Source organism: Lissotriton helveticus, chromosome 10, assembly GCF_964261635.1.
Source record: "Lissotriton helveticus chromosome 10, aLisHel1.1, whole genome shotgun sequence".
In the NCBI taxonomy this organism is placed as follows: domain Eukaryota; kingdom Metazoa; phylum Chordata; class Amphibia; order Caudata; family Salamandridae; genus Lissotriton; species Lissotriton helveticus.
Window position 1 is genome coordinate 1,203,308,254 of NC_136071.1, and position 27,544 is coordinate 1,203,335,797.

The 27,544-nt window shown below is 44.1% G+C and overlaps 1 protein-coding gene across 1 annotated transcript in view; it reads right to left on the minus strand.

The window, feature by feature from the left end:
* The window catches only part of F8 (coagulation factor VIII), a 289,264-nt gene that overhangs the window by 238,215 nt on the left and 23,505 nt on the right, over positions 1 to 27,544 (minus strand). Inside the window, exon 3 of the mRNA XM_078664066.1 lies at positions 9,064 to 9,285. Coding sequence (XP_078520192.1) covers positions 9,064 to 9,285 — 222 coding nt within the window. The remainder of the gene's footprint in view (positions 1 to 9,063; positions 9,286 to 27,544) is intronic.

The window sequence follows — 27,544 nt, forward strand, 5'->3', positions numbered from 1 at the left end:
TCCAGCGAAGGCCAGCACCAACACATCCACTCCTGCCAGCTCCACAAAGCCAGGCGAAGGCAGCGCTGCTCCACGCACCAGGAGCAGGCAAGGCAAGAAGCCCCAGGTCACGCCGGAGCACAAGCAGACGGCTCTGCCCAGCCGGAACTGCTCACTTGCAGCCACGGTCTACCAAATTCCGAGTACTCCAGATCCGGTTTGTGATGATGATTTTGAGGAACTTGAAGATGTTGGGTCACCTGGACAGAGTCTGTCTCTGTCAGGACAGGATGTTGCCTGTTAGACCTGGCAACATTGGCGTGGGTCTCCCTTCCATTTTTGCTGTTGCTTCATGTTTTTTTGCTGGTATTAGATGCTTTGGGCACTGTGCCACTGCTATCCAGTGCCACAATGCAAGTGCTCCCTATTGTAAATTGATGTATTAATCAGTGGTTCCATGTTTGGCTATTTGGTTTAATTGTCAGACCCTAGTCTAGTGCACTGAGTGTGCCCAGGGCGCGTAAATCCAAATGCTGCTGGTGGGCCTGCAGCACTGGTTGTGCCACCCACAGAAGCAGCCTTGTAAAATGTGTCTAAGGTCTGCCATTGCAGAGCCTGTGTGCAGTCTGGTACTGTCATGCTAACTGGGCAAGTGCACCCACTTCCCAGTCCCTAAACCTTCCCTTTTCTTCATATTAGTCACCCCTATGGTAGGCCCAAGGGCAGCGTGTATTGTAAGTGTAAGGTAGGACAAGCACTGATGTGTGTGGCATGTCATAATAGTGAATTACAACCATTTTCGTTTTCACTATTGCAAGGCTACCTGTTCTCCATAGGCCAGAATGGGCTGTTAGAGTTTTTACATTTTATAATCCTAACAGGCTCAGAGAACATGGTAGAAATCCGAGTTTAGTATGCCTGAACTCAAAATAATAAAATACATCTTTTTAGTGAAGTTTATTTTAATATTCTATGCTTGCAAATACTACTTTTAGAAAGTAGGTATTTGCGTGTCTAACCATTCAAACCTGCCTCTGCTCGGTTGTGTATTCCTATGTCTGGTTTTGTGAGTGACGGGGCTGGGGAATACCAGGAGACAGGCTGAGTCACCCAGTGGTGAATAGAGAGATCTGCATCTAGATGGGAGGAGGAGTTGCACCTGAACCTTGAATAGGGCTGTGCCTGCTTCCACAATTCAGGCTCCACCCCTTGGGAGCGGCTGATGCCTCTGCCCTGCACACTGAAAGAAGAGAAGGAGTCCTGTAAACAAAGTGCTCCAGGACTGTACTTGCCTTCCACAATGCTGGCTCCACCTCCTGTGGGGCGTCTGATGTGCATGCCCTGTACTGTGAAAGGAGAAGTCTGGTAAACAGAGTGCTTCAGAACTGGTTTGGACTGGGCATAGGCCCCTCTCCCCTCAGAGAACAAAGGATTTTGGGGTATAAATATTGGGACCCTGCTCCCATTAAATGAGATCACATTGGACTACAAGAAGAAACCTTTACTGAGGAGAGGAACCTGAAGAAACTGGGGAGAGACTATTCCCAAGCTGAAGTGCTGCTTGGGGGATTGGCCTGCAGTGGTTGCCTTACTGCCAAAGGAAGGAGAAAGGAACTTTGTGTACTTTGCTTTCAACTTTTGAAGGATCTCCAAGGGCTTGGAAAAGAGCTTGCCTCCTGCTGCAGTCCCAGGGACAACAGACTTCAACCCCCAGCTCCCCAGAGTTCTTTTGGAAGTGCCTGCTGCTGTTTTGGGCCTTCTAAGGAACTGCTTGTCGCAAGGAGCTGGAAGCGCAACTCAACGAGAAGAAGTATGTCGCCATCGCTGTGCCTGCCGTCGCAACTCCGGCGAAGGAGGGTGTCGCCGCTGGAACTGTCGCACTGCACCGCATCGGAGTGAGGTGTGCCGCAACGAAGAGGAAGCATGTCGCCGTCGCTGCTGCTGCTGTTGCACTGCACTGCATCAGGAGAAGAATCTCACGGGGCGTGGCTTGGACGCCGATGTAGGCGGCAGCAGTCTCCGGAGCTCTTCCGTGACCGTCCTTCTCCGGCACTGATCCTGGCATCTGTACCGGGCCCCCGACCCCGGGATATCGAGCGGAAAGCCTGTGAACACAACGGGAGGAGCGGGAAGCACTAACAAGCCCTGCAAACGGGGCAAAAATAACTTTTCCCCACACTCGGAGAGGCTCGCGGCACAGGGGCTCAAAATTGCGGCCGGCGGTAACGAGAGAAGCGCCTGCTTCGATTACAAAGAATATGTCACATGAGCGCACTCGGAGCGAGATAAGTCGGGGGCCCTATTGGGCTGGTTGGCCAATCCGGCTCGTCGCGGCTCAGTTATACTGGAACTGCAAGACCAGATGGGGATAGCCCGCTTTGATCAGCAGGGAATAAACAATTTGTTTTTTGATTACTACACGGAGCTTTATCGCAGCCGTGTACTCCCGTCTGAGGAAGACTTACAGAACTTTACGGAGGGACTGAACCTGCCAGAACTGGGTGACGAGGACGCAAAACTGCTAGGGCGGAACATTGAGGTGCGGGAAGTGCGGGTAGCCATCAAAAGTATCTCACTTACATCGGCCTCCTAGCCCCTCGCCTCACGCACTTATATAATGAAGCCAAGAAGATAGGTAGATTGCCGGACTCCACTAGGGAGGCGATCATTATTCCTTTACTAAAGCCGGGCAAACAACCTTGGGATAGAACGGCTTACCACCTGCTGTCCATGCTCAACTTAGACTATAAAATCCTGAGCAAGATACTGGCAACTCGGCTGCACCCTCACATGCCCACCCTAATACATGCCGACCAATCTGGGTTCATCCCAGCTCGCAACACAGCGCTTAATATACGAAGGCTCCTACACATCTTGGAGGCCGATTTCTATGAGGTGGATACTGCAGCGATATTCGCTGTCGATATCGAAAAAGCCTTCGACAGCCTAGAGTGGGAGTACCTATTTCATGTAATGCGACAAATGGGTCTTGGCCCCGACTTTGAGCGATGGACGGCGCTGCTATACGCAGATTCAACCGCCAGAGTTAGAACGGGAGGGGTGATTTCCGAGGCATGCAAGGTGGGGAGGGGCACGCAGCAAGGGTGTCCCCTCTCCCCATTGTTATTCGCTATGGCGGTGGAGCCCCTGGCGGCACATGCTTGCTTAGGGCGGGCGTACCAAGGCCTGGACGTTTATGGACAGATCCACCATATCGCACTTTTTTTGCGGATGACCTCTTAATGTTCCTGGCGGATACAGGCGAGGCCCTGCAAGGGGCGAAGTCCCTGCTGCAGGCCCTGAGCGCAGTAGCTGGCTTAAAGGTCAATTGGACGAAATTGTGCATCTTCCCGGGGCGCAAAGGCAGAATTCGCCCTCAGAACATTGACGGGGAAGAGAGATCTCTGCCCTACTTGGGCACGGTGATCTACCATGAACAGGAAGATATACTCGAGTGGAACGTCGGGAAGGCGATCAGGGGACCAGAGCTAACTTTGACTTCTGGGGTACCTTACCATTGTCGGTAGCGGGACGCGTGGCGCTCCTCAAAATGGTGACCCTATTATACTTCTTTCGGGCCCTCCCAATCTGGATCCCGGCAGTCTATTTTAAGAGGCTTAGGGCAATGATCAGCTCTTTTCTGTGGGGTACCGGCAGGTGCAGAGTGGCTCTCAACACACTCATGAGGCCCTGAGCGGAGGGAGGACTAGCGGTCCCGGACTACGAAACTTATTACATAGCAGCCCAGCTCCAATGGCTTACACAATGGGTAGCGAGGGCCACTAGGGGAGAGGGTGAACAAGGTGAACTGTCAGGCCCCCTGTTGGTACTATCTTGCATAGTATTGCGACTTCCGCTCGGGAACACACACCTTACCCAGGAATTTGCCACTGCCCGAAAATGTTGGAATAGGTATCTGCGAAGAGGGTCTATAGGGACCCCTTACGCCCCTGACATACCATTGAAGATGTGTAGGGCTCTACCACATGGGGGCACCTGGCAGAGGTTGGAGGCCTGGGAACAACAGGGATTATCGACGATAGGTGACCTGTACGAGGACGGTGCCCTGATACCTTTTGACGACCTCCGAGACCACTATGAGCTGCCGGGGGGTGCCTTTTTGCTACACACTGCGCTCACGGCAGCGGTTCAAAAGCACTGGAAGGCGGGCCTAACAGAACCACCTACTTCCATGGGCTGCCAATATGTTGTGGTTGCTGCGGGCGCCATCAAGGCAGTAACATGCTTATATAGGCGCATGACACAGGAAGCCCTAACCCCATTGACAGCCCTAAAGGCGAAGTGGGAAACTGACATAGGAAGGGACCTCCCAGACACGGCATGGAATGGAATAGTGGAGAGGGCCTGGAAAAGCACGCGAAACGCGCGTTTCCAGTTAGTGCATTTTCACATCCTACATAGGGCATACTTAACACCGGTCCGTTTGCATGAATATTTCCCAACCCAGTCAGCGTCCTGCCCATGGTGCGCAATGGTTGAAGCTGATTTCAAGCATATGTTGTGGGATTGTCCGTCTCTTGACTCTTTTTGGATGGGGGTGACAGCCCTGTTGACGGATGTAACGGAAAGAGACCTAAAACCCTCCATGGCACATTGAATCCTCCATTGGTTTCTCCACACCTCAAAGAACAAAATCACTAGCAAATTTATAGACCTGGGTTTCCTACTAGCCAAGAGAACTATAACCTCCCAGTGGAAAGCGAAAAAGGGCCCCAGTTTGGATTAATGGAGGGTTGAACTACGAAAGTAGGCCGACTGCGAGGGCCCTGTCCGACTACAAATTGCACACAGAACGGGTAATGAAAAGGCGTTGTAGAGGGCGAGAGCCTGGGGAAGGCTGGTCATGGAACTTACACCCCCTGGGGATGAGGATGTTGATGCCCCAGCGAATAGTCCGGAGGCACGCCCACCATAGTATGTCACAGCACTTACTGGGGTTCCATCGTGAGCTGTCGACAAATGCTGCCCCTACCCGCATGTGAGGCGCTCCCTACCACGGTGCTTCCATTGGTCCCGTTGCCTGACACACTCAGGGGTACGGGCCCATTTACGTTCCAGTGAGGGCACACTATGACATGCCTGGGGGGGGTTGGTGGGAGATGGGGGGGGTGAATTGTTGTGGGTGACTGAGGTTGGTTGGGACTGGGGGGGCAGCTGTTAATGGACACTTATACGCTATCCACGCATGAATTGCACTGAAACTGGTGGAACAAACTGAATGCAGACGAGACAATGGACTTTCCTGCTGAAAAGTATTGCTTAACTAGTGAATACCTTGTGGAATGCAGATGTCTATGGATGTTATGATAATTATCAATACGGCGTATTACTATGTTGTCAAACTAATAAAAATTGTTTAAAAAAAAAATCAGGAGAAGAATCTCACAACGAGGTCAGAGCGTGTTGCCGTCGCTGTGCCTGCCATCGCAACTCCAAAGGAGGAGGGTGTTGCCGCTGGAACTGTCGCATTGCACGCATCGACCAAGAGCACCTCGCATCCCCGAGAAGTGCACCGCCGTCGGAGCTGCTGCCGTCGCATCTTGGATGTCGCCGCTGTAGTTGTCGCATCGAGCGGAAGCTTCACGCATCGTGGGAGAAGAGCGTCACCGCTGGAGCTGTTGCCGTCACATCGTAAGGGTGTCACCGCTGCAGTCCACGCATCGAACCAAGAACTTCTCGCATCCCCGAGAAGCGTGCCGCATCTGGAAAATCTTCACGTCTTTATTTCTTTGCACCTGAACTTTGCCGCATTTCCCATCGCTGCGACATTGCTTGTTGTGGAAGCGCAACGCAACTTAAGGTACATTGGCGCAGAGTGTCGCATCTAAGAACTGAACTGAACTAAGCTTAAATCTACCATCTAAAAGTAATCATAGTGTTTATTTTTGTTGTTTATGGTCTTGTGGTAACTCTATATAAAGTATCCTTATTATTGATATAAAACCTGTGTGGTGTCCATTTGTAGTGTTGTCACTGGGTTACTGTATGAGGTCACAACTGCTTAACTTACCACGCCTCTGAAGTAAAGCCTTGACTGCTCGCGCCACGCTACCAAGGGGGTGAGCAGGGGTTATTTTAGGAGTGTAATCCCCTTTACCCTGACTAGAGGAGAGGGCCCCTATTTGTCACAAGTACCTACCTGTGCCAACTGGAGACCCCCAAATCTAACATTGCCCAATCACCGACGAGGTTGCCAAGTGTGCTGCTGCCTGAGTGTGACAGGTTGCCCCACTCTGATGTAACCCAGGGGCCTGAGATTGGCGAGGGGGCTCTGAGAGGGACCAGCTTCGGTCTTGCCCCTCCAGATCTACTAGGTTGAAGAACTATGTAACGTATTGAACTGGTTTTTTTTTTCAGTGGACAATTTTTGTCTGTATTTCATTTGAGCACGATATTGGTTCAATTTTGTATTTTGTATTTTTGTTTTGCAGGTGGTGGAGGAATGTGATGTGTTCATGGTAATTCCCCAGCCCCTCTGGGCGTATGTTTAGATAGTGAAGTCTATGGAGGTCAGCACATTATGGGTGTTTTTGAATAAAGTGGCTTGGGAATCTCACACTCATTGAGAAGAGTATCCTGAGAGTCATGTGTGTGCCTACATCAAGTAATCCAGTGTCTGTTCATGATCTGGAGAAGTGAACATAACACCCGCCACACATAGAGGTCTCTGTCTCTCCATCTTCCATAGCAGACAGCAGAGCTCAAAATCGAGGAACAGTGTGGCACATGGAGAAGCACGGTTGAGGACCGCGTAACAACAAAGAAGGGATTCGCGGGAGACCACTGTCTTGAAGGTGAAGCGCACTCCAGCAGGAGGGTGGTATGCATGCGTCGTGGCCCGGCCCTGGCTCGCCCAACGTGTGGTCTCGGGTCCACTGATGTGATCCACCATGCCTAGTGACCAGTGGTCAGGAGACTGCCGGGAATCATCTGTTGTGGGCTGTCTAGGTGGGCAGCCGAGGTGCCAGGGAGGACTGGAGAACACCATCTTGGAGATAAGGTGCACTTTGGCGAGAGGGCTAAGTGTTTATCTTTTTGTAAAGCGCATAGCTGCCCAAGGGTTTTCCAGTGCTGGTTGAGTGTTGACAACAGGTGCACTCTGCAGCCTGACCCTGTCTCGTCCGACGTGTTGGTCCTGGGTCCACTACGGGTGCACAGCCGGGCATAGCTGACTGGTGGTCCAGAGATTGCCACTGATCTTCTGGCGTGTGGCCCCTGGTCCACTGCCGGTGGCCCGCTGTGCCCAGCCGACTGGTAGTGGGGAGACTGCAGCAACCGACATGGAAACACCAACCCGCCACCAACATGAGATCCGTGGTCCCCTCTGACTTTGACATCCCCCAGATTGTCAAACTCACCCGCTCCCCCCAGTCTGTGTTCTGGTTCGATCAACAAAAGGGAACTCCCGTCCCCCCATTGTCACCCTACAGGAAACTGGGGATCCCTGCTGCTGCCTTGGAGATGTCCCCGGTGCCGAAGGAGACCGCCACATCATCCGCATGTGAGTGTGTCCTACAAAAACAGCTCCCCACCATCTCCGCAGCTCTTGATATAGAACTTGCTACTGTTTGGGTATACTTCCACCCCGAGAGTAGCTTGTGCTATTATGTCATCACTGTTAGGCTATCATGTTATATCAGGACTATGTTCAGGCCAAATATCCCCAGGAAGGTCCTCACGTAGGACCCTGGAGGAGTGTCGGCGCCCGTTAGTCCTACAGGCGGTTGTGGACCTGAGCAACTGGGGGTTGCCTGGAACGCTGCGCCCCTGTGGGGCGTAAGTAAAGGGATAGACTGGCGGTCCACCGGTGGGAGGGGTTACCCCCTCTCCCAAAATTGGTAAGCACCAATTGGCTATGTCCACGGTGCAATTTGGCTCATCAGGCGGGCAGGGGGCAGAGGGGCTGCCTGCCCTTGGATCACCAATAAGATAACCCACCATGTTTGGCATATTTGTTATGCAAATAAACCTGCAGCAATTTTCTCCACAAACAATGTGTTGTGTGGTTTATGTACTGATGATATTGCTGTATGTGGGATGGGGAGTGTTGCTGATATTGGCCCCATGTTCTTTTCATCCCTCCGTGAGCCCATCCAGCCGGCTGATGGTAGGGGCAGGGCTAGCGTCTCTGGCCCTTGAATGCTTTTTGGACATGCGAACTGACCAACCTGCCTATCATAACGCTATGCTAAGTAAAATAATGTTGCTATTTCTATACTCTTTGCGCTCACTTCCTGACAAAACTTTGTGCTCACTTCCCGACAATATTGGCAGATTATATCTATGCTGTTAGTTTAAATTCCACATCTCTCATACACACCATTGTAACGCTTTCTTGTTGTGTTTTGATGCATGTATCTGTTTCACATTTCATAAAACCCCCTCATTGGCTGCCATCCCATACTTTTCCAGGAGACTCCCAGCAGATTTCCCATTGGCTGGAAGGTTCTCTTACTCTCCCTGGGTCCAGCACTGAACCCTCGTTGAAAGGCATCTTCTGCTCTCATTGACCTGAATCTCGCGGCCCATCATCGGCACCACCAGTGGATGGGTTTCTCTCTCTATTCTCTAATACGTTTCTGCTACTTCTCCATAGGCTGGCACCTAATCATGTTTTCCTGGTAAACAACCTTTACAACGAAACTTTTACAACGAACTACCATTACAACGCAACTTTTACAACGCAAACTATTACAACGCATTGCTCTGGGGGGCGCTCTAGGATAGGGAATAGGTTAATTTATTATCCAATAACCTTCCCTACTATCCACGGGGACTGGAGTTGGAATAATAAATTAAACTATTCACTATCCAGTGCCTAAAATCATTATGCGTTGTAATGGTATGCGTTGTAAAAACCGCGTTGTAAAGGTAGGCGTTGTAAAAGTATGCGTTGCAACGTCATACATCCTGTTTTCCTGGACACTTGTCTGCTCTCCCTTTGGCTGATATCTTACCATTCTCCTCTGCGATTGACCAGTACCTCTCTTTCTCCTTTCTCCTTCTCTGCTGGCACCCGTCCATGCTCTTCCCTGACCCCCACATCTCTTCCACAAGTCCTACCTTGCAGGTGGGATGGGATCTGGCAGGACATCCGGTAGCTGCCCGTTGGACCCGGCATCATCACGGCAGTCAGGAAGGTGGCCGGGGAGATTTCCAGGGAGGTGTGTCGGTGGTTCCTCACCAGGAAGGTGTGGCCGTCTAGAAAGATGGAGTGCACCTCGGGTGTCGTGCCCATGCTGATCACGTGCCAGTGGACGGTCTTAGTCTGACAAACCTTCAGCTCTGTGTGTGGAAGTAGAGAACAGGTAAGAATGTGTACACTACCTCCTACACACCTGCCCGCAGGAGTTATGAGGGCCAACGTCGTTCACCAGATATTGACTGTGTGGGCTGCAGCACAACCCTAACCCTTGTTAGCGGGCACTGGGAAGCCCCTAGGATCCTAGCAGTCATCTGAGTATGAAATGTGCATGTTATTAACAGGAGATAAATTCAAGTACCATAAATCTGGGTAGCTTGAAAACCTGGTAGGGGTGTGTCAGGCACACTGTCAAGTGTCATAAAATCCATAATCTAAACAATAAGTACATGGGCATCTCTACAAAGCTTAAACACCAGTCATGGTTATGCCTCTGATGGGTGGCAAATTGATTCAAAACCATGAGGGAAAGGAAAAATAAGCACATATGAAAGGTAATTTACTTTCAGCCTTTCGCTAACCTTTTCCTTTTTTTAAACTGGTGGTGGGGGCATTACTGGGCGATAAAAATGTAATGTAAGGTGGATTTGTAGAGCGCTGCTTGGCACCCATTTGGGGATCCAGGTGCTGAATAGTTGAGAGTAGGTATGTGGTGAGGATAGGCCTGAGTAGAGGCAGTCTTGATGGTCCTGCAAGAAGGCTGACTAAAAAGCCAGGGCTCCAGCTTCTTGCGGGAGTGAGGAGGAGGCCCTGATTTGTTGAGGAGGTTGTTCCAGGATTTGTCCGCTTGGTAGGAGAATGACTGACACCTGTTCTGCTTCTGTGGATGCGGGGTGTGTGCATGAGTGAGAGTGATGCTGAACAAAGTCGTATGGTGCAAACAGTAAAGCAGGAGCATTTATTGAATGAACAGCAAGCTGTATGTTCCCAAAAGGTAAAAAAAAAAATTGAAGAAGCTGAATGTGTGTCCAATGAGTACTTGTAAAGCTAACGATGACTCCCAGATTCTAGTAGTAAAGATGACCCCCAGATTCTAGAATTAAAAAAAACCAGATTCTAGTAGTAAAGAATACCCCCAGATTCTAGTAGTAAAGAATACCCCCAGATTATAGTAGTAAAGATGACCCCCAGTTTCTAGAGTTACAAAAAGACCACCAGATTGTTGTAGGTAAGAATACCCCCAGATTCTAGTTGTAACGCATACCCCCAGATTCTAGTAGTAAAAATTACCCCCAGATTCTAGTAGTAAAGAATACCCCCAGATTCTAGTAGTAAAGATGACCCCCAGATTCTAGAATTAAAAAATACCCCCAGATTCTAGTAGTAAAGAAAACCCCCAGATTCTAGTAGTAAAGAATACTCCCAGATTATAGTAGTAAAGAATACTCCCAGATTATAGTAGTAAAGATGACCCCCAGATTCTAGAGTTACAAAAAGACCCCCAGATTCTACTAGGTAAGAATACCCCCAGATTCTAGTAGCAAAGAATACCCCCAGATTCTAGTAGTAAAGATGACCCCCAGATTCTAGAATTAAAAAAGACCCCCCAGATTCTAATAGTAAAGAATACCCCCAGATTCTAGTAGTAAAGAATACCCCCAGATTATAGTATAAAGAATACCCCCAGATTATAGTAGTAAATAACACCCCCAGATTATAGTAGTAAAGATGACCCCCAGATTCTAGAGTTACAAAACGACCCCCAGCTTCTAGGAGTAAAGAATACCCCCAGAATATAGTAGTAATGCATACCCCCAGATACTAGAATTAAAAAAGACCCCCAGATTCTAGTAGTAAAGAATACCCCCAGATTCTAGTAGTAAAGATGACCCCCAGATTCTAGAATTAAAAAAGACCCCCAGATTCTAGTAGTAAAGAATACCCCCAGATTCTAGTAGTAAAGATGGCCCCAGATTATAGAATTAAAAAAGACCCCCAGATCCTAGTAGTAAAGAATACCCACAGATTCTAGTACTAAAGAATACCCACAGATTCTAGTATTAAAGATGACCCCCAGATTCTAGTAGTGAAGAATACCCACAGATTCTAGTGGTAAGGGATATCCCCAGTGCTAGTAGTAAAGATGACCCCCAGATTCTAGAATTAAGAAATACCCCCAGGTTCTAGTAGTAATGAATACCTCCAGATTCTACTAGTAAAGAATACCCCCAGAATCTAGTAGTAAAGATGACCCCCAGAATCTAGAATTAAACAAAGATCCTCAGATTCTAGTAGTAAAGAATAACCCCAGATTCTAGCAGTAAAGAATATCCCCAGAATCTAGTAGTAAAAATTACCCCCACATTCTAGTAGTAAAGATGACCCCCAGATTATAGTAGTAAAGTTGACCCCCATATTCTAGTAGTAAAGATGACCCTCACATTCTACAAGTAAAAGAGACCTCCAGATTCTAGTAGTGAAGAATACCCACAGATTCTAGTAGTAAATATGACCCCCAGATTATAGTAGTAAAGATGACCCCCAGATTCTAGAATTTAAAAAGACCCCCAGATTATTTTAGCAAAGATGACCCCCAGATTCTAGAATTAAAAAATACCCCCAGGTTCTAGTAGTAATGAATACCTACAGATTCTAATAGTAAAGAATACCCCCAGAATCTAGTAGTAAAGATGAGCCCCAGATTCTAGAATTAAAAAATTCCCCCAGGTTCTAGTAGTAATGAATACCTCCAGATTCTAGTAGTGAAGAATACCCCCAGAATCTAGTAGTAAAGATGACCCCCAGACTCTAGAATTAAAATAAAAAAAGACCCCCAGATTCTAGCAGTAAAGAATACCCCCAGAATATAGTAGTAATGCATACCCGCAGATACTAGAATTAAAAAAGACCCCCAGATTCTAGTAGTAAAGATGACCCCCAGATTCTAGAATTAAAAAAGACCCCCAGATTCTAGTAGTAAAGAATACCCCCAGATTCTAGTAGTAAAGATGGCCCCAGATTCTAGAATTAAAAAAGACCCCCAGATTCTAGTAGTGAAGAATACCCCCAGATTCTAATGGTAAAGAATACCCCCAGATTATAGTATAAAGAATACCCCCAGATTATAGAATTAAAAAAGACCCCCAGATTCTAGTAGTAAAGAATACCCACAGATTCTAGTAGTAAAGAATACCCACAGATTCTAGTATTAAAGATGACCCCCAGATTCTAGTAGTGAAGAATAACCACAGATTCTAGTGGTAAGGAATATCCCCAGATTCTAGTAGTAAAGATGACCCCCAGATTCTAGAATTAAGAACTACCCCCAGGTTCTAGTAGTAATGAATACCTCCAGATTCTACTAGTAAAGAATACCCCCAGAATCTAGTAGTAAAGATGACCCCCAGATTCTAGAATTAAAAAAAGATCCTCAGATTCTAGTAGTAAAGAATAACCCCAGATTCTAGCAGTAAAGAATATCCCCAGAATCTAGTAGTAAAAATTACCCCCACATTCTAGTAGTAAAGATGACCCCCAGATTATAGTAGTAAAGTTGACCCCCAGATTATAGTAGTAAAGATGACCCCCAGATTCTAGAATTTAAAAAGACCCCCAGATTCTTTTAGCAAAGATGACCCCTAGATTCTAGAATCAAAAAATACCCCCAGGTTCTAGTAGTAATGAATACCTCCAGATTCTAGTAGTGAAGAATACCCCCAGAATCTAGTAGTAAAGATGACCCCCAGACTCTAGAATTAAATTAAAAAAAGACCCCCAGATCCCCAGATTCTAGCAGTAAAGAATATCCCCAGAATCTAGTAGTAAATATGACCCCCAGATTATAGTAGTAAAAATGACCCCCACATTTTAGTAGTAAAGATGACCTCCAGATTATAGTAGTAAAGATGACCCCAGATTATAGTAGTACAAATGACCCCCAGATTCTAGAATTAAAAAAGGCCCCCAGACTGGCCCAAAAGGCCAAACTGTTGGATGTTACATCTCCGCTTGGTCTTGTGCCATGCGTGTCGGGGCCAACACATGAGAAGGGGCATACCCTGGATCAGGTGTTTTCATCTGTTCCACCTACGGAGGTTGCTACCCGGCAGACGCTCTGGACTGACCACCGGCTGATCAGCTTTTCGGTGATGGAATGTGCGCGCCCGGATTACAGAGCGCCCACTTTGCTTAGACCGGCCTCGCGAGCGCTGTATAGAGTGACACCTGACATGCTTGAGCAGGCGCTGCTGGATCACCCTTGTCATCTTTCGGGTGATTTGGACAGCGATACGGAGACTCTGCAGCGTTGGCTTACTGACAGGCTTGACGATCTAGCCCCTAAGGCTGCCTCCCGGTACACGGTGGCTCGGCAATCTGCCCCGTGGTTTACGGAGGCGCTCTGTGTGGTCCGTAGTCAGTGCAAGGTGGCCGAGAGGGCCTGGCGCCTTATGTACGATGGGGAGGCCAAACTTGCCTATAAGGCGGCGGTCAAGGCCTACCATCGGGACATCCTTGGTGCCAAGAGGGACTATCTGGCGAGGAGGATAGAGGCATCGGCGAACTCCTGTAAGGAGATCTTTAATATTGTGAAGGAGTTTACAACCCCCAGCTCCCATCCGCCCCCGCCAGCTTCGGCGGATGCCTGGGCATGTGATCTTGCTGGTTTCTTCACAAGTAAGATCAAGGCTATTCAGGCCACCTTTGTGGAGGGACCGGATGGAGGCAGTGGTGTTAGGGCGGACTGTAGTCTTCCGCAGATACCTGCGGCGGTGCTGTCCGATTTCCCTACTGTTTCCTGTGATGTCTCTCAGACGTTATTGGCCAATCTTAAATCTGGCTCGCCACTTGACCCCTGCCCTGCCAAATTCTTGGCCGGGATGGCGGCGGTGGTGAATCCTTTGGTCAATTTTATCCTCAATACCTCCTTGAGGGAGGGAAGGGTTCCCAGCTCTTGGAAAAGAGCGATGGTGATCCCCCTCCTAAAAAAACCTGGTCTTGACACCGAGGTTTTGGCGAACTATAGGCCAATCTCGCTTTTACCAGCACTGGCGAAGATAACGGAAAAACATGCCCACGGCATCTTGTCGAGCTTTCTGGAAGCTAACAATCTGCTCCATTCATCTCAATCGGGTTTCCGTCCTAACTTTAGTACGGAAACGGCTCTGTTGGAGGTCACTGAGATTATTAGGGAGACTCTGGATGTCGGCGGTAGGGCCATGCTGGTCATGTTAGATCTGTCGGCGGCCTTCGACACCGTCCCCCACAAGGCGCTTTTAGCGAGGCTTCATGACATCGGCCTCAGGGGGACGGTGTTCAGGTGGTTCACTTCTTTCCTTGAAGACCGCCGCCAGACGGTCTGGGTTTCCCAGAGCTCCGCCGAGATGCCGCCATTGGGAGTTGGGGTTCCACAGGGTTCTGTGTTGAGCCCCACGTTATTTAACATCTTTATGTCCCCTTTGGCGGCCTTGGTGGAGGCGTACGGGGCCCAGATCGTCTCCTATGCCGATGACACGCAACTCCTCTTCACATGCGGGAAAGACCAAGAGTTTGATGGAGAGAGAATCCGGAACTGCCTTGCGCTGGTCTTCGACTGGTTCCAACGGAACAGTCTGAGGGCCAACTCGGGCAAGTCTGAGATTTTATTCTTTGGTTGCGTCGCCGAGCCGGATTGGCAGCATTGGTGGCCGTCCGACATGAATCCTCCTGCTCAGTCCTCCCAGGTTGCCAAAAATGTGGGCGTCAAGCTAGACAACCAGCTGTCGCTGCAAACTCATATTCTTGGCCTGGCCGGCACCTGCTACGGAATCCTGAAGATGCTCCGCAAATTTTTGCCTCTGTTGTCGGAGGAGCACAGGAGGATTACCGTTCAGGCTCTTGTCGGCTCGAGGCTGGATTATGCAAATGCCCTCTTTCTTGGCCTCCCCGATTACCTGGTTCAGCGCCTCCAGGTGGTGCAGAACTCTGCTGCCCGGGCAATTTTTGGTCTTGGTAGACGAGCCCGTGCTTCGAGGTTGCTTCAGACGCTTCATTGGCTCCCTATTAGGAAGCGGATCCAGTTTAAATCCCTGACCCTGATGCATAAAGCTTTGCATGGATCAGGGGCGGGATATCTGCAGCGGAGACTGAACTTTTATCATCCAGTCCGTTCCCTCCGTTCGGAATCCCTCTTTAAAGCTGTGGTCCCACGGGTGAGGAAGGCCCGCGCCGGAGGGCGATCTTTTAGCTGTAGAGCTCCCCAGCTATGGAATCTGCTCCCACTTTCACTGCGCAGCATTGCCAATCTGCTTCAGTTTAGGAGGGGCCTGAAGACTTGGCTTTTTAACTCTTAGTCTGTTCTTTTATTAAATTGTTTCTTTTTACTTTTCCTTTATGTTTTCTGTTTTTAGCTGTGTTGTGTTACTTTTTATGAGCCACTGGTGGAAAAGCGTCGGGACACTCCTCTCGAGTAGCCGTACGCTATATAAAAACTATGTAACATAACATAACATAACATAACATAACATAACAGATTCTAGTAGTAAAGAATACTCCCAGATTCTAGTAGTAAAGATGACGCCAGATTCTTAGAATTAAAAAAGACCCCCAGATTCTAGTAGTAAAGAATACCCCAGATTCTAATAGTAAAGAATACCCCCGTAATCTAGTAGTAAATATGACCCCCAGAAAATAGAATTAAAAAATGCCCCCAGATTAAAGTAGTAAAAAATACCCACAGATTCTAGTAGTAAAGAATACCCACAGAATCTAGTATTAAAGATGACCCCCAGATTCTAATAGTAAAGAATACCTCCGTAGTCTAGTAGTAAATATGACCCCCAGATTATAATAGGTAGTAAAGATGACCCCCAGATTCCCAAATTAAAAAATATCCCCAGGTTCTAGTAGTAATGAATACCTCCAGATTCTAGTAGTAAAGAATACCACCAGATTCTAGTAGTAAAGAATACCCCCAGATTCTAGCAGTAAAGAATATCCCCAGAATCTAGTAGTAAATATGACCCCCCATATTATAGTAGTAAAAATGACCCCCACATTCTAGTAGTAAAGATGACCCCCAGATTATAGTAGTAAAGTTGACCCCCAGATTATAGTAGTAAAGATGACCCTCAGATTCTAGAAGTAAAAAAGACCTCCAGATTCTAGTAGTGAAGAATACCCCCAGATTCTAGTAGTAAGGAATATCCCCAGATTCTAGTAGCAAAGATGACCCTCAGATTCTAGAAATATAAAATACCCCCAGGTTCTAGTAGTAATGAATACCTACAGATTCCAATAGTAAAGAATACCCCCAGAATCTAGTAGTAAAGATGAGCCCCAGATTCAAGAATTAAAAAATTCCCCCAGGTTCTAGTAGTAATGAATACCTCCAGATTCAAGTAGTAAAGAATACCCCCAGAATCTAGTAGTAAAGATGACCCCCGGATTCTAGAATTAAAAAAAGACCCCCAGATTCTAGCAGTAAAGAATATCCCCAGAATCTAGTAGTAAATATGACCCCCAGATTATAGTAGTAAAGATGACCCCAGATTATAGTAGTAAAGATGACCCTCAGATTCTAGAAGTAAAAAAGACCTCCAGATTCTAGTAGTAAAGATGACCCCCAGATTATAGTAGTAAAGATGACCCCAGATTCTTGTAGTAAAGATGACCCCCAGATTATAGTAGTAAAGATGACCCTCAGATTCTAGAAGTAAAAAAGACCTCCAGATTCTAGTAGTAAAGATGACCCCCAGATTATAGTAGTAAAGATGACCCCAGATTCTTGTAGTAAAGATGACCCCCAGATTATAGTAGTAAAGATGACCCTCAGATTCTAGAAGTAAAAAAGACAGCCAGATTCTAGTAGTGAAGAATACCCACAGATTCTAGTAGTAAATATGACCCCCAGATTATCGTAGTAAAGATGACCTCCAGATTCCAGAATTTAAAAAGACCCCCAGATTATAGTAGTAAAGAATACCCCCAGATTCTAGTAGTAAGGAATATCCCCAGATTCTAGTAGCAAAGATGACCCCCAGATTCTAGAATAAAAAAATACCCATAGGTTCTAGTAGTAATGAATACCTACAGATTCTAGTAGTAAAGAATATCCACAGAATCTAGTAGTAAAGATGACCCCCAGGTTCTAGAATTAAAAGAAGATCCCCAGATTCTAGTAGTAAAGAATATCCCCAGAATCTAGTAGTAAATATGACCCCCAGATTATAGTAGTAAAAATGACCCCAACATTCTAGTAGTAAAGATGACCCCCAGATTATAGTAGTAAAGTTGACCCCCAGATTCTAGTAGTAAAGATGACCCTCGGATTCTAGAAGTAAAAAGACCTCCAGATTCTAGTAGTGAAGAATACCCCCAGATTCTAGTAGTAAGGAATATCCCCAGATTCCTTTAGCAAAGATGACCCCCAGATTCTAGAATTAAAAAATACCCCCAGGTTCTAGTAGTGATGAATACCTACAAATTCTAATAGTAAAAAATACCCCCAGAATCTAGTAGTGAAGATGAGGCCCAGATTCAAGAATTAAAAAATTCCCCCAGGTTTTAGTAGTAATGAATACCTCCAGATTCTAGTAGTAAAGAATACCCCCAGAATCTAGTAGTAAAGATGACCCCCAGATTCTAGAATTAAAAACAGACCCCCAGATTCTAGCAGTAAAGAATATCCCCAGATCTAGCAGTAAATGTGACCCCCCAGATTATAGTTGTAAAAATGACCCCCACATTCTAGTAGTAAAGATGACCCCCAGAATATAGTAGTAAAGATGACCCCAGATTATAGTAGTAAAGATGACCCCAGATTCTAGTACTAAAGATGACCCCCAGATTATAGTAGTAAAGATGACCCTCAGATTCTAGAAGTAAAAAAGACCTCCAGGTTCTAGTAGTAAAGATGACCCCTAGATTATAGTAGTAAAGATGACCCCATATTCTAGTAGTAAAGATGACCCTCAGATTATAGTAGTAAAGATAACCCTCAGATTCTAGAAGTAAAAAAGACCGCCAGATTCTAGTAGTGAAGAATACCCACAGATTCTAGTAGTAAATATGACCCCCCAGATTATAGTAGTAAAGATGACCCCCAGATTCTAGAATTTAAAAAGACCCCCAGATTATAGTAGTAAAGAATACCCCCAGATTCTAGTAGTAAGAAATATCCCCAGATTCTAGTAGCAAAGATGACCCCCAGATTCTAGAATTAAAAAATACCCCTAGGTTCTAGTAGTAATGAATACCTACAGATTCTAGTAGTAAAGAATACCCCCAGAATCTAGTAGTAAAGATGACCCCCAGGTCCTAGAATTAAAAGAAGATCCCCAGATTCTAGTAGTAAAGAATATCCCCAGAATCTAGTAGTAAATATGACCCCCAGATTATAGTAGTAAAAATGACCCCCAGATTATAGCAGTAAAGATGACCCTCGGATTCTAGAAGTAAAAAAGACCCCCAGAATCTAATAGTAAATATGACCCCCAGATTATAGTAGTAAAAATGACCCCCAGATTATAGTAGTAAAGATGACCCCCACATTCTAGTAGTATGATGACCCCCAGATTATAGTAGTAAAGATGACCCCAGATTCTAGTAGTAAAGATGACCCCCAGATTATAGTAGTAAAGAATAACCCCAGATTCTAAATATCCCCAGATTCTAGTAGCAAAGATGACCCCCAGATTCTAGAATTAAAAAATACCCCTAGGTTCTAATAGTAATGAATACCTACAGATTCCAGTAGTAAAGAATACCCCCAGAATCTAGTAGTAAAGATGACCCCCAGGTCCTAGAATTAAAAGAAGATCCCCAGATTCTAGCAGTAAAGAATATCCCCAGAATCTAGTAGTAAATATGACCCCCAGATTATAGTAGTAAAAATTACCCCCAGATTATAGCAGTAAAGATGACCCTCGTATTCTAGAAGTAAAAAAGACCCCCAGAATCTAGTAGTAAATATGACCCCCAGATTATAGTAGTAAAAATGACCCCCAGATTATAGTAGTAAAGATGACCCCCACATTCTAGTAGTATGATGACCCCCAGATTATAGTAGTAAAGATGACCCCAGATTCTAGTAGTAAAGATGACCCCCAAATTCTAGTAGTAAAGATGACCCCCAGATTATAGTAGTAAAGTTGACCCCCAGATTCTAGTAGTAAAGATGACCCTCAGATTCTAGAAGTAAAAAAGACCTCCAGATTCTAGTAGTGAAGAATACCCCCAGATTCTAGTAGTAAGGAATATCCCCAGATTCCTTTAGCAAAGATGACCCCCAGATTCTAGAATTAAAAAATACCCCCAGGTTCTAGTAGTGATGAATACCTACAGATTCTAATAGTAAAAAATACCCCCAGAATCTAGTAGTGAAGATGAGGCCCAGATTCAAGAATTAAAAAATTCCCCCAGGTTCTAGTAGTAATGAATACCTCCAGATTCTAGTAGTAAAGAATACCCCCAGAATCTAGTAGTAAAGATGACCCCCAGATTCTAGAATTAAAAACAGACCCCCAGATTCTAGAAGTAAAGAATATCCCCAGATCTAGCAGTAAATGTGACCCCCCAGATTATAGTAGTAAAAATGACCCCCACATTCTAGTAGTAAAGATGACCCCCAGAATATAGTAGTAAAGATGACCCCAGATTATAGTAGTAAAGATGACCCCAGATTCTAGTACTAAAGATGACCCCCAGATTATAGTAGTAAAGATGACCCTCAGATTTTAGAAGTAAAAAAGACCTCCAGGTTCTAGTAGTAAAGATGACCCCTAGATTATAGTAGTAAAGATGACCCCAGATTCTAGTAGTAAAGATGACCCTCAGATTATAGTAGTAAAGATAACCCTCAGATTCTAGAAGTAAAAAAGACCGCCAGATTCTAGTAGTGAAGAATACCCACAGATTCTAGTAGTAAATATGACCCCCCAGATTATAGTAGTAAAGATGACCCCCAGATTCTAGAATTTAAAAAGACCCCCAGATTATAGTAGTAAAGAATACCCCCAGATTCTAGTAGTAAGAAATATCCCCAGATTCTAGTAGCAAAGATGACCCCCAGATTCTAGAATTAAAAAATCCCCCTAGGTTCTAGTAGTAATGAATACCTACAGATTCTAGTAGTAAAGAATACCCCCAGAATCTAGTAGTAAAGATGACCCCCAGGTCCTAGAATTAAAAGAAGATCCCCAGATTCTAGAGGTAAAGAATATCCCCAGAATCTAGTAGTAAATATGACCCCCAGATTATAGTAGTAAAAATGACCCCCAGATTATAGCAGTAAAGATGACCCTCGGATTCTAGAAGTAAAAAAGACCCCCAGAATCTAATAGTAAATAGGACCCCCAGATTATAGTAGTAAAAATGACCCCCAGATTATAGTAGTAAAGATGACCCCCACATTCTAGTAGTATGATGACCCCCAGATTATAGTAGTAAAGATGACCCCAGATTCTAGTAGTAAAGATGACCCCCAGATTATAGTAGTAAAGAATAACCCCAGATTCTAAATATCCCCAGATTCTAGTAGCAAAGATGACCCCCAGATTCTAGAATTAAAAAATACCCCTAGGTTCTAATAGTAATAAATACCTACAGATTCCAGTAGTAAAGAATACCCCCAGAATCTAGTAGTAAAGATGACCCCCAGGTCCTAGAATTAAAAGAAGATCCCCAGATTCTAGCAGTAAAGAATAACCCCAGAATCTAGTAGTAAATATGACCCCCAGATTATAGTAGTAAAAATTACCCCCAGATTATAGCAGTAAAGATGACCCTCGTATTCTAGAAGTAAAAAAGACCCCCAGAATCTAGTAGTAAATATGACCCCCAGATTATAGTAGTAAAAATGACCCCCAGATTATAGTAGTAAAGATGACCCCCACATTCTAGTAGTATGATGACCCCCAGATTATAGTAGTAAAGATGACCCCAAATTCTAGTAGTAAAGATGACCCCCAGATTATAGTAGTAAAGAATAACCCCAGATTCTAAATATCCCCAGATTCTAGTAGCAAAAATGACCCCCAGATTCTAGAATTAAAAAATACCCCTAGGTTCTAATAGTAATGAATACCTACAGATTCCAGTAGTAAAGAATACCCCCAGAATCTAGTAGTAAAGATGACCCCCAGGTCCTAGAATTAAAAGAAGATCCCCAGATTCTAGCAGTAAAGAATATCCCCAGAATCTAGTAGTAAATATGACCCCCAGATTATAGTAGTAAAAATTACCCCCAGATTATAGCAGTAAAGATGACCCTCGGGTTCTAGAAGTAAAAAAGACCCCCAGAATCTAGTAGTAAATATGACCCCCAGATTATAGTAGTAAAAATGACCCCCAGATTATAGTAGTAAAGATGACCCCCACATTCTAGTAGTATGATGACCCTCAGATTATAGTAGTAAAAATGACCCCAGATTCTAGTAGTAAAGATGACCCCCAAATTCTAGTAGTAAAGATGACCCCCAGATTATAGTAGTAAAGTTGACCCCCAGATTCTAGTAGTAAAGATGACCCTCAGATTCTAGAAGTAAAAAAGACCTCCAGATTCTAGTAGTGAAGAATACCCCCAGATTCTAGTAGTAAGGAATATCCCCAGATTCTTTTAGCAAAGATGACCCCCAGATTCTAGAATTAAAAAATACCCCCAGGTTCTAGTAGTGATGAATACCTACATATTCTAATAGTAAAAAATACCCCCAGAATCTAGTAGTGAAGATGAGGCCCAGATTCAAGAATTAAAAAATTCCCCCAGGTTCTAGTAGTAATGAATACCTCCAGATTCTAGTAGTAAAGAATACCCCCAGAATCTAGTAGTAAAGATGACCCCCAGATTCTAGAATTAAAAACAGACCCCCAGATTCTAGCAGTAAAGAATATCCCCAGAATCTAGCAGTAAATGTGACCCCCCAGATTATAGTAGTAAAAATGACCCCCACATTCTAGTAGTAAAGATGACCCCAAGATTATAGTAGTAAAGATGACCCCAGATTATAGTAGTAAAGATGACCCCAGATTCTAGTACTAAAGATGACCCCCAGATTATAGTAGTAAAGATGACCCTCAGATTCTAGAAGTAAAAAAGACCTCCAGGTTCTAGTAGTAAAGATGACCCCTAGATTATAGTAGTAAAGATGACCCCAGATTCTAGTAGTAAAGATGACCCTCAGATTATAGTAGTAAAGATAACCCTCAGATTCTAGAAGTAAAAAAGACCGCCAGATTCTAGTAGTGAAGAATACCCACAGATTCTAGTAGTAAATATGACCCCCCCAGATTATAGTAGTAAAGATGACCCCCAGATTCTAGTAGTAAGAAATATCCCCATATTCTAGTAGCAAAGATGACCCCCAGATTCTAGAATTAAAAAATACCCCTAGGTTCTAGTAGTAATGAATACCTACAGATTCCTGTAGTTAAGAATACCCCCAGAATCTAGTAGTAAAGATGACCCCCAGGTCCTAGAATTAAAAGAAGATCCCCAGATTCTAGTAGTAAAGAATATCCCCAGAATCTAGTAGTAAATATGACCCCCAGATTATAGTAGTAAAAATGACCCCCAGATTATAGCAGTAAAGATGACCCTCGGATTCTAGAAGTAAAAAAGACCCCCAGAATCTAGTAGTAAATACGACCCCCAGATTATAGTAGTAAAAATGACCCCCAGATTATAGTAGTAAAGATGACCCCCACATTCTAGTAGTATGATGACCCCCAGATTATAGTAGTAAAGATGACCTCAAATTCTAGTAGTAAAGATGACCCCCGGATTATAGTAGTAAAGAATAACCCCAGATTCTAAATATCCCCAGATTCTAGTAGCAAAGATGACGCCCAGATTCTATAATTAAAAAATACCCCTAGGTTCTAATAGTAATGAATACCTACAGATTCCAGTAGTAAAGAATACCCCCAGAATCTAGTAGTAAAGATGACCCCTAGGTCCTAGAATTAAAAGAAGATCCCCAGATTCTAGCAGTAAAGAATATCCCCAGAATCTAGTAGTAAATATGACCCCCAGATTATAGTAGTAAAAATTACCCCCAGATTATAGCAGTAAAGATGACCCTCGGGTTCTAGAAGTAAAAAAGACCCCCAGAATCTAGTAGTAAATATGACCCCCAGATTATAGTAGTAAAAATGACCCCCAGATTATAGTAGTAAAGATGACCCCCACATTCTAGTAGTATGATGACCCTCAGATTATAGTAGTAAAAATGACCCCAGATTCTAGTAGTAAAGATGACCCCCAAATTCTAGTAGTAAAGATGACCCCCAGATTATAGTAGTAAAGTTGACCCCCAGATTCTAGTAGTAAAGATGACCCTCAGATTCTAGAAGTAAAAAAGACCTCCAGATTCTAGTAGTGAAGAATACCCCCAGATTCTAGTAGTAAGGAATATCCCCGGATTCTTTTAGCAAAGATGACCCCCAGATTCTAGAATTAAAAAATACCCCCAGGTTCTAGTAGTGATGAATACCTACATATTCTAATAGTAACAAATACCCCCAGAATCTAGTAGTGAAGATGAGGCCCAGATTCAAGAATTAAAAAATTCCCCTAGGTTCTAGTAGTAATGAATACCTCCAGATTCTAGTAGTAAAGAATACCCCCAGAATCTAGTAGTAAAGATGACCCCCAGATTCTAGAATTAAAAACAGACCCCCAGATTCTAGCAGTAAAGAATATCCCCAGAATCTAGCAGTAAATGTGACCCCCAGATTATAGTAGTAAAAATGACCCCCACATTCTAGTAGTAAAGATGACCCCCAGATTATAGTAGTAAAGATGACCCCAGATTATAGTAGTAAAGATGACCCCAGATTCTAGTACTAAAGATGACCCCCAGATTATAGTAGTAAAGATGACCCTCAGATTCTAGAAGTAAAAAAGACCTCCAGGTTCTAGTAGTAAAAATGACCCCTAGATTATAGTAGTAAAGATGACCCCAGATTCTAGTAGTAAAGATGACCCCCAGAATATAGTAGTAAAGATGACCCTCAGATTCTAGAAGTGAAAAAGACCGCCAGATTCTAGTAGTGAAGAATACCCACAGATTCTAGTAGTAAATATGACCCCCCCAGATTATAGTAGTAAAGATGACCCCCAGATTCTAGTAGTAAGAAATATCCCCATATTCTAGTAGCAAAGATGACCCCCAGATTCTAGAATTAAAAAATACCCCTAGGTTCTAGTAGTAATGAATACCTACAGATTCCAGTAGTTAAGAATACCCCCAGAATCTAGTAGTAAAGATGACCCCCAGGTCCTAGAATTAAAAGAAGATCCCCAGATTCTAGTAGTAAAGAATATCCCCAGATTCTAGTAGTAAAGAATATCCCCAGATTCTAGTACTAAATTTGAACCCCAGATTATAGTAGTAAAAATGACCCCCAGATTATAGCAGTAAAGATGACCCTTGGATTCTAGAAGTAAAAAAGACCCCCAGAATCTAGTAGTAAATACAACCCCCAGATTATAGTAGTAAAAATGACCCCCAGATTATAGTAGTAAAGATGACCCCCACATTCTAGTGGTATGATGACCCCCAGATTATAGTAGTAAAGATGACCCCAAATTCTAGTAGTAAAGATGACCCCCAGATTATAGTAGTAAAGAATAACCCCAGATTCTAAATATCCCCAGATTCTAGTAGCAAAGATGACCCCCAGATTCTAGAATTAAAAAATACCCCTAGGTTCTAATAGTAATGAATACCTACAGATTCCAGTAGTAAAGAATACCCCCAGAATCTAGTAGTAAAGATGACCCCCAGGTCCTAGAATTAAAAGAAGATCCCCAGATTCTAGCAGTAAAGAATATCCCCAGAATCTAGTAGTAAATATGACCCCCAGATTATAGTAGTAAAAATTACCCCCAGATTATAGCAGTAAAGATGACCCTCAGGTTCTAGAAGTAAAAAAGACCCCCAGAAGCTAGTAGTAAATATGACTCCCAGATTATAGTAGTAAAAATGACCCCCAGATTATAGTAGTAAAGATGACCCCCACATTCTAGTAGTATGATGACCCCCAGATTATAGTAGTAAAGATGACCCCCAAATTCTAGTAGTAAAGATGACCCCCAGATTATAGTAGTAAAGTTGACCCCCAGATTCTAGTAGTAAAGACGACCCTCAGATTCTAGAAGTAAAAAAGACCTCCAGATTCTAGTAGTGAAGAATACCCCCAGATTCTAGTAGTAAGGAATATCCCCAGATTCTTTTAGCAAAGATGACCCCCAGATTCTAGAATTAAAAAATACCCCCAGGTTCTAGTAGTGATGAATACCTACATATTCTAATAGTAAAAAATACCCCCAGAATCTAGTAGTGAAGATGAGGCCCAGATTCAAGAATTAAAAAATTCCCCCAGGTTCTAGTAGTAATGAATACCTCCAGATTCTAGTAGTAAAGAATACCCCCAGAATCTAGTAGTAAAGATGACCCCCAGATTCTAGAATTAAAAACAGACCCCCAGATTCTAGCAGTAAAGAATATCCCCAGAATCTAGCAGTAAATGTGAACCCCAGATTATAGTAGTAAAAATGACCCCCACATTCTAGTAGTAAAGATGACCCCCAGATTATAGTAGTAAAGATGACCCCAGATTATAGTAGTAAAGATGACCCCAGATTCTAGTACTAAAGATGACCCCCAGATTATAGTAGTAAAGATGACCCTCAGATTCTAGAAGTAAAAAAGACCTTCAGGTTCTAGTAGTAAAGATGACCCCTAGATTATAGTAGTAAAGATGACCCCAGATTCTAGTAGTAAAGATGAACCCCAGATTATAGTAGTAAAGATGACCCTCAGATTCTAGAAGTAAAAAAGACCGCCAGATTCTAGTAGTGAAGAATACCCACAGATTCTAGTAGTAAATATGACCCCCCCAGATTATAGTAGTAAAGATGACCCCCAGATTCTAGTAGTAAGAAATATCCCCATATTCTAGTAGCAAAGATGACCCCCAGATTCTAGAATTAAAAAATACCCCTAGGTTCTAGTAGTAATGAATACCTACAGATTCCAGTAGTTAAGAATACCCCCAGAATCTAGTAGTAAAGATGACCCCCAGGTCCTAGAATTAAAAGAAGATCCCCAGATTCTAATAGTAAAGAATATCCCCAGATTCTAGTAGTAAAGAATATCCCCAGAATCTAGTAGTAAATATGACCCCCAGATTATAGTAGTAAAAATGACCCCCAGATTATAGCAGTAAAGATGACCCTCGGATTCTAGAAGTAAAAAAGACCCCCAGAATCTAGTAGTAAATACGACCCCCAGATTATAGTAGTAAAAATGACCCCCAGATTATAGTAGTAAAGATGACCCCCACATTCTAGTAGTATGATGACCCCCAGATTATAGTAGTAAAGATGACCCCAAATTCTAGTAGTAAAGATGACCCCCAGATTATAGTAGTAAAGAATAACCCCAGATTCTAAATATCCCCAGATTCTAGTAGCAAAAATGACCCCCAGATTCTAGAATTAAAAAATACCCCTAGGTTCTAATAGTAATGAATACCTACAGATTCCAGTAGTAAAGAATACCCCCAGAATCTAGTAGTAAAGATGACCCCCAGGTCCTAGAATTAAAAGAAGATCCCCAGATTCTAGCAGTAAAGAATATCCCCAGAATCTAGTAGTAAATATGACCCCCAGATTATAGTAGTAAAAATTACCCCCAGATTATAGCAGTAAAGATGACCCTCGGGTTCTAGAAGTAAAAAAGACCCCCAGAATCTAGTAGTAAATATGACCCCCAGATTATAGTAGTAAAAATGACCCCCAGATTATAGTAGTAAAGATGACCCCCACATTCTAGTAGTATGATGACCCTCAGATTATAGTAGTAAAAATGACCCCAGATTCTAGTAGTAAAGATGACCCCCAAATTCTAGTAGTAAAGATGACCCCCAGATTATAGTAGTAAAGTTGACCCCCAGATTCTAGTAGTAAAGATGACCCTCAGATTCTAGAAGTAAAAAAGACCTCCAGATTCTAGTAGTGAAGAATACCCCCAGATTCTAGTAGTAAGGAATATCCCCAGATTCTTTTAGCAAAGATGACCCCCAGATTCTAGAATTAAAAAATACCCCCAGGTTCTAGTAGTGATGAATACCTACATATTCTAATAGTAAAAAATACCCCCAGAATCTAGTAGTGAAGATGAGGCCCAGATTCAAGAATTAAAAAATTCCCCCAGGTTCTAGTAGTAATGAATACCTCCAGATTCTAGTAGTAAAGAATACCCCCAGAATCTAGTAGTAAAGATGACCCCCAGATTCTAGAATTAAAAACAGACCCCCAGATTCTAGCAGTAAAGAATATCCCCAGAATCTAGCAGTAAATGTGACCCCCAGATTATAGTAGTAAAAATGACCCCCACATTCTAGTAGTAAAGATGACCC